Below are 13,746 nucleotides of genomic sequence, written 5' to 3' on the forward strand. Positions count from 1 at the left end.
GAGGCCTTCCGGAAGTCCAGGAAGACGATGTTCACTGCTACCCCTGCGTCCAAGGATTTGGTGACCTGGTTGTAGGAGGCTGCCAGGTTGGTCTGACAGGACCTGCCCCTGATGAACCCGTGCTGGTTGCCCCTGAGCATAATCTCCCCCCGGCCCCTCGTGGACATGCGCCAGGATAACTCTCTCAAAAAGCTTGCCCAGGATCGAGGTAAGACTGACTGGCCTGTAGTTCCCCGGGTCCTCCTTCCCCCCTCTTTTGAAGATGGGAACCACGCTGGCCTCTTCCAGTCCTCCGGCCCCACACCAGAGCCCCACGAGTGCTCGTACAGCCGTGCCGGGGGTCCCGCAATGGCCGCAGCCAATTCCCGCAGCACTCGGGGGTGGAGATCGTCCGGACCCGCTGACTTGAACGCTCCCCGACTAGATCCTCCCTGACCCGGGGCCTGGGCGCGCCTCCCCGGGGGCCTGAGGGGGGCCGGTGGGGGGCTGATCCGGTCCCTGCTCAGGAAAATGCAGGCAAAAAAATCGTTAAATATGTTGGCTTTGTCGTCTGGCGTGACGACCACATTTCCTAGTGTGTCTTGCAGGGGCCCCACGTTACCCGGTACCTTCTTTTTGCCCCTGTGTATTTAAAAAAGGATTCTTGTTGTCCTTGATCCGGGTCGCTCGTCCCAGTCCCATCTCCGCCTCGGCCTTCCTGCCCCCCCGAGCCACCGCAGTGTAGTCCTCCCTGGGGACGGCCCCCCCGCCATCGGGTGTGCGCCCCCCTTTTAGCTCGGAGACCTTCCCGGATGCTTTTGGTGAGCCGTGGGGGCTTGTGCCCTCCTGCCCCCTTTGAGCCGTGTTGGGATTACCTCCCTTTGGGCTCGGAGGATCGTCTCCTTGAGGAGCGACCACTCTCCTCGGACACCCGGCTCCCCCCCGGGACCTCAGCGCCTCCCCGACTATCCTCCTTGGCTCGGTGAAGTCGCCCTCCTGAAGTCCAGGGCTGCTGCCTTGCTGCCGGCCTCTGCCGCCTTGCGCCGGATGGCGACTCCCAGCGGGCGCTGATCGCGGTCGCCCGGGTGGTCGAGCCCCCGCAGCCCCCGCACCAGGCCGTCCCCGTGGCCAGCACCAGGTCCAACAAGGTGTCTCCCCGGTGGGGCTGTGCACCCCGGGTTAGACGGAGGTCCTGCATTCGGGCTAGGGACCGACGTGAGCGCTCAGACCTGGCTGACTGCTCCTCCCAGCAGATGTCCCCCATGATGACCCCGTCCTTGGACCCAACGACCTCTGTGAGCTGACTTAAGCATTCCCGGTCCAGCTCTTCCCCGTGGTTGGGGCGTCTGTAGTAGACCCCCACCGTTAAGTCTCTTTCCCCGTGACCCCCTTGTATCCTAACCCAGAGCACTTCCGTGTGCCCTCCTCTGACCTCGTGCTACACGTTGTGGATGTGTACTCCTCCTTGTTGTGGAGCCCCACACCCCACCTTTCCCCCCGTCCTGTCCCCCCCGTACAGCCCATAGCCCTTGGCATCCACCACCCAGTCGTGCATTGGGCCCACCACGTTTCGGGCCCCACTATGTCTGGGTGGGTGTTGGCTAGCAGGAGGGCGAGTTCCTCCTGCTTCTTCCCCATGCTACGAGTGTTTGTGTAGAGGCATTTGAGGCCTCCTGAGGATGTGTGCACTGGCCCCTGTTGCTTACGTGTGTACATGTGCTGCTCGTCGTCGGTCTCGGCTGGGCTGTTCTTGTGGGTGATGCTTGGATTAGTAATCCGAGGCTTCCTCTGCCCTCGTCTTCCCCTTCCCCCAGTGAGCCTAGTTTAACGCCCGCTGGGGGAGATCAGCCCACCTAGAAGAGAACCCGCGTTCCCAGGGCCCCCATCAAGACCCCTGGGCAGAGCTGCTCCCTCTTGCTGCAGGTGCCAGGAGGCACTGGCCCAACCAGGTCCAGGTCTGGGTGTCCCGGGGGTGAGAGGCACTGGGCCAAGCTCCTGGCCGCGCTATGGTGGGCGCAGGGCTGCTCTCTGCTCTGCAGCCGCCAAGCGGGGTCGGGGGCTGTCCCGGAGATGCTGCAGGATCGGGTCCCGTGCAGAGCCCCCTGCCTGGGGCACCGGCTGGGACAGCAGCGCCCCCCCGGACAGAGCCCGGGGTGCCACAGCTGCCCCTCGAGGGGTGCGTGGAGTCCTGCCCGCAGCCTGGAGGGCTCGCACGGACACTGGGCACCTCTGCCACGATGCTGGAGCCCCGAGGGTGCAGGGCAGAGCTGGGACCTGCCCCCCCCTGCATCCAGCCCCCCAGGCGCCACAGCCCAGCACTGCTGCCAGCATCCTGCCCCACGGTGCCCTGCTCCTGGGGCTCTGGTTCCCTGCCAGCACTTCTGGCCTGACCCGGCGTCACAGCCTGGGGTCCAGGAGCCTGGGCCGAGCCCGTGCTCCCAGGGCACCGGGCAGGGGTGGGGGCAGGCGAGGTGGGTGCACGGCCAGGCTCTGCCCCAGCTAGTCAGGCCCAGCGGGAACCTGCAGTTGCTGCTGAGGAAACCGCAGGAACTGGGAACTAATTCAGGAAGCTGCGACGGGCGCGGGGGCGCAGGGCCGTGTGGCCAGAGCCCGCGGCTGGCAACGTGGAGCCGCTGTGCCCCGCTCCTGCTGCCACCGCCAGCCCCTGCCCTGGCCCCGCTGCTGCGGCTCGGCCGTGACCCCCAGCTCCAGGGCCAAGGCGGTCACGCCCTGGGTTATGAGCAGGCTTTGGGCGCCTGCCCGCGCACGCGCCCACAGCTGCGTCAGTCCCCATCGCTTCTCCCTGGTCAGGCAGGGCTCCCCGCGGGGCTGTGGCTGCCTGGAGCTGCTTGGAGGCAGGGCTGCATGGTCGCTGCAGTGGTCCTGAGTGCAGCGGCTGGCTGCATGCTGCGTGCATGGCGCTGCACGTGCTGTTCCACAGAGCATTTTTTTTTTTTTTTTTTTTTTGTTTTTTTATATTAAAAGCAACTCCTGCCTGCGCGCTCCTGGCTCGACTGTCCGAGCAGGGCTGAGCCGTAGCTCACGCCAGCACCTCTTCTTCCGCTGTCCGCGGCGCCACGGTGACTGGAGGAGGGGGGGCTGGAGCCCCTCACCTGCACCGTGGTCTGTGTGGAGCCACAGCCCTGAGCCCCTGAGCTCGCTGGCCCTGTCCCTGTTTCCTGGGCTCTCTTGTGCCCGGTGCCTTGAAGCCTCCAGCCACAGGCTCCTGCAGCCGGGGCGAAGCAGCTCGTCCACGCTCGGCAGCCACCGGGAGGGGGAAGGAGCTGCTGGCAGGGGAGGCCTCGTGGGTGCAGGGTGTGGGGCAGGAGGGAGCCCCGCCTCGCCCAGCAGCAAGAGCCTGTTGCAGCCTCCACAGCCCCAGGCACTGGGTCGCTGGGTGCACGGAGACCTGGGCTCTGCTGCAGCCGGGGCAGGCTCTGGGGTCAGGCTGAGATGTGTCCCCTCACCCCCAGGTCTGCTGGAGGGGCTGCCTGTGGGGCAGTGCAAGGCCCGGGGGGCAGGCACGTGCCCGGACCTGGGGCGTAGGGCCCCCGGAGCCAGCGCAGCAGTGTGGGAGGAGACCAGCTCTCCGGCCTGCGCGCTCAGGAAGAAGCCGCGTGCTTGCTGGGGGCAGGCAGGACCCCCGGGCGGTGGCGGGTAGCCGGGGGGTACTGGGCTGGGGCCCTTCTACCCCCTCCCCCACGGCCCCGTGATTGCAAAACCCGCGGCAGGAATCAGAAGGAAAATGAAACAGCGCCGGGTGGAGCATGGGGGGGAGGGGGGTTGGGCACTGCAGGCATTGCGGGGTGGGGACCAAATGCCCCCACCCCGACAGCCACGCTTGGGGCAGCCGTGACCTTGGTGTGCAAGGGAAGCTGCTGTTCCCATGCAGACCCCCCCCGCCCCGTGGCTAACGATGGGGGCGCAGGCCGCAGAGGCAGCTGGGTTGAGCAGACCCCGGTACCCGGTGGGCTGGGGGTGCGTGGGGGCAGGGCTGGAGCTGCTGGTGCCAGGACGAAGCCTACGGCCCTGACGGGTACAAGGAGCCCGGCAGGCGCGGGGCAGCAGGGAGGCCCGGGGACGGCGAGTCTGGGTGTCCGCGGCTTGTCCCGAGCGGGCAGCGCTGGCAGAAGGATCCAGGCTCTGGACAGGAGCCGCGGGCCGTCGCAGCCCTGGTCGCACGAGGCCGCCGGGCACCACCGCCGTCCCCAGGCAAAGGCAGCCGCGACGTTCCTGCGGCCCTGCTTGGCGGCTGGGCCAGCCCGTGGCCCTGCTGGGGTCAGGGGGCCCACGCCAGTCACTGGGCACCCCGGTGCCCACCTGCCCGGCTCTGGCTCTGGGCACGGCCGTGCTGTGCCTGTGCCACCTCGGTGGGCCCCTGGGCTCAAGGCAGCCCTTGACCATCACCCCCTCAGCCCGGGGCTGGGCTAGGCTCAGGGCAGGGGTGCCTGTGGGGAGCGGCCGAGCTGCGTGCTCCAGGCGGGGGCAGGAAGCAGAGGAAGTCTTGCAATGGCTGTACGGTCAGCACGGGGTTTCCTGTTCCTCTTTCCACGCCGCGGCTCACAAGTGTCCAGGCGAGCACCCGTGCCGTCCTGCCGGAGGGGAGCTCCACGTCGCCAGCCCCAGCCCGGTCGCCCCCGCCGCACACAGGTAAGGGGCCGGGGGTCCTGGGGCCCGTCCTGGGCTGGGCTGGCCCAGGCCTGGCATCACCAAGCTCTCCCCTGGCACGGTGCCTGGAGACCTCCAGCAGACGCTGGCATCGGGGCTCCCGTGGCTCCCAGGGTGGGTTCAGCCTGCCTCGGCCACGCTCTGCCTGCCGTCCAGCCCAGCTCCGCCAGCTCCCAGCGCCGCCGGGAGCCCTGGCACGAGCAGAGCCCTGGGCTGAGCACGAGGGGCCTGGAGCGCTGCCGCGGTGCGGGGCTCTGGGGGCCCCGAGCCAAGGGGGGCGACCGCCTGCAGAGCCAGGCAAAGGCCCCTCAGGCCCCTGCACCCGGGACTGTTTGATGCCCTCGAAAACACGGTAGGAGCGTCAGGAGCTGCGGGCCGCTGCGGCACCCGGGAAGGCTGCTGGTGCTCCCTGAGCCGTGAGCTGCCCAGGGGCGTTGGGGCCCGGCTGCTCCCCTGGGGCCCGGTGCAGCCACTTACACCCTGCTGCGCCAGCCCGGCCTGTGCCACCCGCTTGCTGCCCCCATCACCGCTCCCTGGGCCAGGAGCTGTCCTGCTTCCCTGACCTGTGATGCACCTGCAGCCAGGGAGCATCTGCCTGCCTGCCCCGGGGTGCAGCAGAGCCGGGGCAGCAGTCTCAGGAGGCCGGGAGCACGGCTTGATGCCTGTGCGGCTCCAGTTTCTATTTCTGACCCCACCACTTCCTCCCAGGGCGCTGACAGCACTGCTCCCCCCTTGCACGCTGCACTGCTGTCCCCCACCCTGCCCTGGTTTTGCAAGTCAGACGCTCTGGGCACTACACCCCAGGTCAAGCCATCCTGCTGCAGCCCCATGGCCTGAGCAGCCCTGGGGGCTGAGTCCACCTGCCCCTGCCCCACCCTGCTGCACCTCTAGCGCTGGGCTCACGGCTCCTCCGGGCACCGTCTGCACCGCGCAGCACCCCGGGATGCAAAGCATAGTGACCACAGGCAAATATTGTCCCTGGAGGCAGGTGGGAGTGGGTGTGGGCTGGGCACAACCCTGAGCTTGTGCTTCAGTGCACGGGGCACCCCACAGCTGTGCCCCCTCCTTGCGGGGGAGCCCTGCGGCCCCCAGGAGCCAGCGGCATGGGCTTCGGGCCGGAGCTGTGGTGCCCGCAGGGGCACAGCGCCTTGCTGCGGATGCAGGAGTCTGAGCTGCGCCTGCTGGAGCTGCTGAAGAAGTGGATGCTGCAGCGGTCCAAGGGCGACCGGGAGTACGCCGCGCTGCTGCACGCCATGTTCACCCAGCTGGAGAAGCAGGAGGGCACAGGGCAGCTCCGCCCCGGGGACTACACCAGCCCGATCAGCGAGGTAGGCTCTGCCCCTGCCCGTACCGGCCCCGGCTTGGATGCCCAGGGACGCCCTGGTGCAAGGGACCTCCGGAGAGCAGTGCCCGTCCCCCCGGGTCCCTCTGGGAGCTGTCGGGGTCGGGGATGGTGCCCACAGGCCACGGGCGTTGGGGGGTGTGCCCAGCTCCTAGGGCAGCTCCCTCTGTCCCCAACCACTGCCCCCACAGGCGTGCTGGGCGCTGGCGAGCCAGACAGAGGCGCTGAGCCAGATCCTGCGGCGCCACGCAGAGGCCCTGGCCGCGGGACCCCTGCACAAGCTGGGCCTGCTCATCCGGGACAAGCAGCAGCTGCGCAAGTCCTACAGCGAGCAGTGGCAGCAGCTGAGCCAGGACTACTCCCGGGTACACGGCACCCGCGCGCCCCTGCCCCCACGGGGCATCATGGCTGGCCAGTCTGGCAAGGACCCTGCCTCTCTGAGCCGGGGCTGGGGGGCTCCCACCCCTTTCTGCTATCCCTCCCCTGGACTGTGCCCCTGCCCCTTCCCCACGCCCTGCCTGGACGAGCATCTCTGTCTCCCTAGACCACGCAGCAGGAGCTGGACAAGCTGAAGGCACAGTACCGCAGCCTGGCACGGGACAGTGCCCAGGCCAGGCGCAAGTACCAGGAGGCCAAGGGTGGGTGCAGTGCAGTGGGGTCCCGGGGCCCAAGCATGAGTGTGGGGGTCTGAGCCAGGCCACGGGGGCTGGGGTGGGGCTGCCCGGCCCCTGCCCCCCCCCGGAGTGACCCTCACCTGGCCTGTCCCTGCAGACAGGGACCGGGACAAGGCCAAGGACAAGTACGTGCGGAGCCTGTGGAAGCTGTATGCGCTGCACAACCAGTACGTGCTGGCGCTGCGGGCCGCCGAGCTGCACCGGCAGCACCACTTCCAGCGCGCCCTGCCCGCCCTGCACAAGGCCCTGCACAGCCTGCACCAGGAGATGGTCCTCGTCCTGTAAGACCCCGGCCCCTTGGCCCCTCGTCCCTGTCTGATCCCGGGTCTCCCCCAGCCTGGCGTGGACCCTTGCCAAGCTCAGCGTGGGGGTGCTGTATGTGCCGTGCAGGGGGGCCCAGGCAGGCGTGCTGGGGGTGCCTGCCAGGCTGGGCTGACAGACTGCCCCACAGGAAGGAGACCCTGCAGGAGTACCACGTGGTCACCAGCCTGGTGCAGGAGGAGGTAGTGGCCGTGCACCAGGAGATGGCCCATGCCATCCAGGCCATCAACCCTAGCACCGAGTATGACAGCTTCCTGCAGCACCACAGGTATGGCCCTGCCCTCCTGCCCCTGGCCCGGTCCTGCCCCTGCTGTGCCAAATAGCTGGCTCAGGGCATGGCCTCTCCAGGTATGGGGCGGAGGTGCCACCAGAGCTGCTCTTCGATGAGAGCCTGCTGGAGGAGTCGGAGAACCTGGCGCCCGGGGAGCTGCAGCTAAATGAGCTGACGGTGGAGAGCGTGCAGCATGCGTGAGCGTGGCGGGGCAGGCGGGGCGGTGCGGGTGTAGGCACCGGGCAGTCCGGCCAGGCCTCCGGGGCATCCTGGGGCCAGTCCCTGCGACCCTGGGGGTGTCCTGGCCCCTGCACCGTGCTGCACCCCCAGCAGGCCTGGCCCGGCCATGTCTTGCAGACTGACCTCCGTGACAGAGGAGCTGGCGGCTGCCACCGAAGCCACCAGCAGCAAGGAGCAGCAGGTCCGGGAGCTGGAGGCCGAGATCCGCAGCGAGGAGCAGAGGCTGGGCCACAGGGAGCGGTGAGACAGGCAGTGCCAGAGGGGCAGGGCAGGGGGCTGGGGGCAGTGTCCGGCACCTGGGGGCTGGGGGCTGATGGGCACCTGTGCACAGGGTGCAGCTGCTGGGGAGGCGCCAGGCGCTGCAGGAGGCGCAGCAGCACTTCCAGGTTGCACTGTGCACCCAGACCAAGCTACAGGGGCAGTGGGACATGCTTCGCCGTGAGCTGGACCAGCTGGGTTCCCGCGACCCCCCGCCTGTCCTGCCCCTCCTGGATGATCGGCAGTCCCTCTCTTCCATGGTGAGTCCAGCTCGACCCCAGCCCACGGGCACTGGTCCACAGGACCCCAGGTGGGTGCCCCAGCCTCACGCTGCTCCCCGGACGTGCAGGAGCAGGAGCGCACAGGCCCCACAGCCCTGGAGACCCTGAAGAACCACATCTCGGGCATCTTCCGGCCCAAGATCTCGGTGAGTGCCCTCACCCTGGCTCCCACCCAGCTCCCTTTCCTTCTCCCTGGTGCCTCCAGGAGGGGCTTTCTCCCCACTGCCCTCCCAGCCTTGCCCAGTCCCTTGCCCCATGTGCCCTCAGCTGCCACCACTGCTGCCACTGATCCCGGAGGTGCAGAAGCCGCTGAGCCAGCAGGCCTGGTACCACGGGGCCATCCCACGCACGGAGGTACAGGAGCTGCTGCAACAGAACGGCGACTTCCTGGTGCGCGAGAGCCAGGGCAAGCAGGAGTATGTGCTGAGCGTGCGCTGGGACGGCCAGCCCCGGCACTTCATCATCCAGACCAGCGACGTGAGCACTGCACCGGGCTGGGGAGGGGGGACACAGGGTGTCCCTGGCTCTGAGCCTGCCAGGCCCGTTGTGTAGCACAGGGCGGGGGAATCCCCCAAGCCTGCCAGGGCAGGTGGATCTTGGAGAGGTGGAGACCCTGTTGCACTGCCCTCCCCTCCCCACCCCATATGCACAAGACCGTGTACTTCTGTACACGTGTGCACGGATACGCATGAGTCCGAGGCCAGAAGCATATATGTGCATGGTGTATGCCGGCTTGCACACGTGGCTTGTGTGTCACGTGTGACACCGATGGCATGGCCTGCCTCCCTAGAACCTGTACCGGCTGGAGGGCGAGGGCTTCCCCACCATCCCGCTGCTGGTCGACCACTTCCTGCAGAACCGGCAGCCCATCACCAAGAAGAGCGGTATCGTGCTGGTCAACTCCATCCCCAAGGTACGCGCCCGCCGCCCCAGCAGCCAGGGGCTCTGTGGTTCAGCACCCGCTTGTCCTGGGGTCGAGCTGGGCGCTAGCTAGTGGGACGGAGCAGAAGCGTGGGCGGGCGGATGCTGAGGGGTGGGCCTGGGAAATGGCCTGGCACTAGGGCCAACTCGTGGCCTCCCCCCACCCCGACCTCCCTGTCCCAACCCGTGTGGCAGGGGCTGGGCAAGGCCATGAGCTTCCTGCCCTGTGATGGGCTTCTTCCCCGCAGGACAAGTGGGTGATGAACCATGAGGACGTGCTGCTGGGCGAGCGGATCGGACGCGTGAGTGCCTGCACCAGGATGCTGGGCCAGGGTCTCCCCGCCAAGGGTCAGGGGTAGTTGGCAAGTCCCTTGCTCCAGCAGCCCGGGCTGGGGCTGGCAGGGGGCATAGATCCGTCCCCAGGGCAGGGCCCAGCCTGCCGTGCTGGCTCTGGGCCCAGGGACGCCCCATGCATGGGCAGGATCGCTGCCTCTGTGCTCTGCGGCTGCCCAGGCAGGGACATGGCCCTGCACAGGTGGAGCGGCACAGCCCCCTCCGGGTCCAGCCCCGGGCAGTCGGGGCCACCCAGGCAGGCTTGCGCCCACGTACCCCTTGCTCAGGGCACACAAGGGTCATGGGGTAGCACCTGCCCCAGCAGGTGCTCAAGGGAGCAGTGAGCTGCCCCGTGCCCCCAAGTGCCCTGCCTCCATGCTCGCGGTCTGCCCGTCTCCCACCCTCCCCGGGCTGCAGGCTGGCAGGGCTGTGTTGCGAGCAGGGCGGGGGGCAAGGCGGGAGTGCCTGGGCCAGGGTCGCAGGGCAAGTGGAGGCTGTGGCGCGGTGGGGCTGGGGGCCAGCATGGGGCCCGCGAGTGTCCACTGGCCGGTGCCTTCAGCCGCGTGCTTGCAGGGGAACTTCGGGGAAGTGTACAGTGGCCGCCTGCGAGCTGACAACACGCCCGTGGCGGTGAAGTCCTGCCGGGAGACCCTCCCACCTGAGCTCAAGGCCAAGTTCCTGCAGGAAGCCAGGTCTGCTGCAGGAGGCTCTTGCAACACCCCGAGGCTGGGCTGGCGCAGGACGTGCCGCTGCCTGGGGAGGGCAGGGCAAGGGGATGCCAGGGCTGGGGTCCTCTCCTGGCGGGGCTGGACGGCTGTGGCTGGTCTGTGCAAGCCCAGCCCTTGGCCTGGGCACCCTGGGCCGCCTCCGCCCCTCCTGACAGCACCGTCTTGCCCCACAGGATCCTGAAGCAGTACAACCACCCGAACATCGTCCGGCTCATTGGCGTCTGCACCCAGAAGCAGCCCATCTACATCGTCATGGAGTTGGTGCAGGGTGAGTCGGGCCCTCTGCCACCTCCTACCATGCCTGGAGGAGTTGTGGGAGCCAGGCCGTGCCCCTCCGTGCCACGTTTGCCCCCCAAGCTGACCAGGCTCTGTGCTGCCCCCCCACTGGCCTGTGTGGCTCAGCCTCTCCTGTCCCGCTGCCCAGAGGGTCCAGTGCCCACAGCCCCCTCTGTGCATGCCCACAGGCTGCTGGCATGCCAGAGCTGCCCCTGGTCAGGCACCAAGGGCCAGGCTGTATTTCATAGATGCCATAGATTTCATAGACATCAGGGCTGGAAGGGACCTCGGGAGATCATCGAGTCCAGCCCCCTGCCCAAAGGGCAGGAAGTCAGCTGGGGTCACAGGATCCCAGCAAGATAAGCATCCAATTTACTCTTGAACATGTTCAATGTAGGTGCTTGAACCACCTCCGCTGGCAGACTGTCCCAGACCTTGGGGGCTCGGACAGGAAAGAAATTCTTCCTTATGTCCAGCCTGAAACGGTCTTGCAGGAGTTTGTGACCGTTCGACCTCGTCATCCCTTGGGGGGCTCTGGTGAACAGACGTTCCCCCAGATCCCGGTGGTCACCCCGATAAACTTATAGGTGGCCATCAGATCACCCCTGAGCCTGCGCTTTTCCAGGCTAAAGAGCCCCATGGCTCTCAGCCTGTCGTCGTGAGGTCCGTTTTCCTGACCTCTGATCATGTGCGTGGCTCTCCTCTGGACTCTCTCAAGCTTCTCCACATCCTTTTTGAATTGTGGAGCCCAAAACTGGATGCAGTACTCCAGCTGCGGCCTCACCAAGGCCGAGTACAAGGGGAGAATGACGTCCCGGGATTTGCTCGAGAAGCATCTATGGATGCACGCCAGCGTTTTGGTCGCTTTACTAGCCGCAGCATTGCATCGCAGGCCCATGTTCATCTTGTGGTTAATGATGACCCCCAGGTCTCTTTCATCCATACTGCTAGCCAGCGTAGCACTGCCGAGCCTATAAGGGTGCTGCAGGTTTTTCTTCCCAAGGTGGAGGACCTTGCATTTTCGGTGTTAAACACCATCAGGTTCTCGTCTGCCCATTTGCTGAGCCTGTCCAGGTCAGCCTGGATCACCCTCCTATCTTCTGGCATGGATGCTTTGCCCCAAAGTTTGGTGTCATCGGCAAACCTTGGGCAGTCTGCTCCTGACTCCAATGTCCACATCATTAATGAAGATGTTGAATAATATGGGTCCAAGGACAGAGCCTTGGGAGACCCACTGGTCACAGGGCACAGGGCATGCTGCAGGGCAGAGGGTGCATGGAGCTCACATGGCTGCATTGAGCTCAGTGCAGCCGCAGAACCACATGTGGTTGGGGGCCCTGGCCCTGGGCTGGGCTGGGGGGCCTCAGTCAGGCACTGGGAGGCCCATGTTCTGGGCTGCCGCAGCACCCGGGCTTGCCAGGCTCTGCCGGCACAGTGCACACGCTGCAGCCGCCCCATGGCCACAGCACAGCAAACCCACGAGGGCTCAGTGCTACCCTCCGTCCCAGGGGGCGACTTCCTGACTTTCCTGCGCAGTGACGACAGCGCCCAGCTGAGGGTCAAGGACCTGCTCAAGATGACGGAAACCGCGGCTGCTGGCATGGCGTACCTGGAGAGCAAGCACTGCATCCACCGGTGCGTGGGCCAGGCCCTGGGACCCCCCACTGCCCCCGGCAGCAGTCCCGCACACAGCCCTAGTGTGGTATGGGGTAGGGGTGCCCAGGTGCTGCGCAGCCCCTGGCCGAGATGCTGTTCCCCCAGCCTGTACCCTCCCTGCTGGGGCCTCTGGGCATGGGGCAGCTGCTCCTCGCCACCCCATCACTGCCATGCGTCAGGTGGAAGGACGCTACCGTCCCCGGGGACAGGGGCGGGATCTGGGGGTGAGCGCACGAGTCCTGATGCCCCCCTCGGATGGGGCACTGAGGCCGGGCTCCCTGCAGGGACCTGGCGGCTCGCAACTGCCTGGTGACGGAGAAGAACACGCTGAAGATCAGTGACTTTGGGATGTCGCGGGAGGAGGAGGATGGGATCTACGCCTCTACCGGCGGCATGAAGCAGATCCCTGTGAAATGGACCGCACCGGAGGCACTCAGCTATGGTACGAGTGTGCAGTGGCCCCCCGCCCTGTGCTGAGGTCCCCAGCTCAGGGCACGCAGGCCAGCCGAGGCTGCGGAGGGAACCGGGCTCTCCGGGGGTCACAGAGCACGGCTGCAGCACCGCGGGGTATAAAAGCCAGACATCCTGGCTGCTGGTCAGCCCGGACGGGCAGCAGGACCGAGTGCCATCCCGCCGTGCTGGCACCGGGGCCGGGCTGTGCCCTGTGCAGGGGACACTGGGGCCGGGGTGCAGGGATGCTCCTGCCCTGGCAGTGCGTGCAGGCTGCTGCGGGCCCAGCTCACCTGGGCTCCCCGCGGGCAGTGCAGCCCGTGGCGGAAGCGGTGGCTGCAGAGCCAGCCGTGCCCGCCCGCCCTGCCTGACGCGTCGGCTCGCTCCCAGGCCGGTACTCCTCGGAGAGCGATGTCTGGAGTTTCGGTGTCCTGCTGTGGGAGGCCTTCAGCCTGGGCGCCGTGCCCTACACCCACATGAGCAACCAGCAGACGCGGGAGGCTGTCGAGCAGGGTAAGCGTGCGGGGCTGAGCACTGGGGTGGAGGGCCCATGCCAGGGGCCTGCTCCGAGGAGACGTGGGGCGGGGAATGGGGAGCAGCCGCAGCCTGGGGGGCCCTCCCTGACCGACCCTGCCGCTCCGCAGGCATGCGGCTGGAGCCCCCCGAGCAGTGCCCCGACGAGGTGTACCGCCTGATGCAGCGCTGCTGGGAGTACGACTCGCGGCAGCGGCCCAGCTTCAGCACCATTCACCAGGAGCTCATCGCCATCCGCCGGAAGCTGCGCTGACGCCCCGCGGGAGCCACGGACGGTGCCCGAGGGGGTCGGGGCTCTGGTCATTGCTCCCAGCCCCTGGTCCGTGCACACCCGCTCGGGCCTGGCACCAGTCAAGGCCGTGGCCACTGTGTTTTGGACGCTGATTCCCCGCGCCGTGGCCTCTCCTGGTGGGACTCAGCTGACAGCTCCCCGCTGGCCTGGCCCGGCTCGCTGCCTGCTGCTGGGCCCAGGCCGAGCTCCTGATGCTTTCTCCTCGGAGCCGGCTTCCTTCCAATAAAACCCAGGCCCTTTCTGCACCGTGCCGCTCCCTTGCCTGGGCCCTGACCAGCTGCCCCCGCCAGGCCCGGTGGGGCAGTAAGAATCACCCATCAGCCCCTTCCTTGTGGGAGCCCTGGGGCGCGGGGCAGCCCTGGCCCTGCACTGCCTGGCAGGGGAGGCCGACTCTGCTGCGCGTGCTGCCCAGAGCAGGGCAGGGGGCTGCCCGCGCCCACCGCAGGCAGCCGAGCCGAGCCCCCGCCCCGGCCAGGCCGGCACGGCCGGGCACTGCCGCGGCCCCTCGCCCGGCCCGGCCCG

The 13,746-nt window shown here is 67.7% G+C and overlaps 1 protein-coding gene across 3 annotated transcripts; it reads left to right on the forward strand.

Moving 5' to 3' along the window:
- Positions 1-4,509: 4,509 nt before the first annotated feature.
- FES (FES proto-oncogene, tyrosine kinase) lies at positions 4,510-13,671 on the forward strand. Of its 3 annotated transcripts, none has more exons than XM_090029417.1 (19): positions 4,510-4,629; positions 5,701-5,975; positions 6,181-6,354; positions 6,534-6,627; positions 6,761-6,944; positions 7,115-7,252; positions 7,333-7,452; positions 7,613-7,735; positions 7,827-8,013; positions 8,103-8,180; positions 8,302-8,511; positions 8,825-8,947; positions 9,204-9,257; positions 9,862-9,980; positions 10,190-10,284; positions 11,801-11,927; positions 12,233-12,390; positions 12,789-12,911; positions 13,043-13,671. In XM_090029417.1, exons 2-19 carry the CDS (start codon positions 5,751-5,753, stop codon positions 13,183-13,185), a joined length of 2,475 nt encoding a protein of 824 aa, XP_089885543.1. In that variant the 5' UTR covers positions 4,510-4,629; positions 5,701-5,750; the 3' UTR covers positions 13,186-13,671. The 3 variants fall into 3 exon arrangements, with proteins under 3 accessions (XP_089885543.1, XP_089885540.1, XP_089885541.1); XM_090029414.1 differs by having other exon boundaries at positions 4,529-4,629; positions 5,682-5,975; XM_090029415.1 differs by having other exon boundaries at positions 4,559-4,629; positions 5,740-5,975.
- The last annotated feature ends 75 nt before the right edge of the window (positions 13,672-13,746 follow it).

Source organism: Crocodylus siamensis, chromosome 15, assembly GCF_052110815.1.
Source record: "Crocodylus siamensis isolate JL-2025a chromosome 15, ASM5211081v1, whole genome shotgun sequence".
Taxonomy (NCBI): Eukaryota; Metazoa; Chordata; order Crocodylia; family Crocodylidae; genus Crocodylus; species Crocodylus siamensis.

Coding starts and splice junctions, on each gene's coding strand:
- FES (XM_090029417.1), top strand. CDS start 5,751: ATGGGCTTCGGGCCGGAGCTGTGGTGCCCGCAGGGGCACAGCGCCTTG. Junction 7,253..7,332: donor AGCTTCCTGCAGCACCACAG/GTATGGCCCTGC, acceptor TGGCCTCTCCAG/GTATGGGGCGGAGGTGCCAC. Junction 8,512..8,824: donor TCATCATCCAGACCAGCGAC/GTGAGCACTGCA, acceptor CTGCCTCCCTAG/AACCTGTACCGGCTGGAGGG.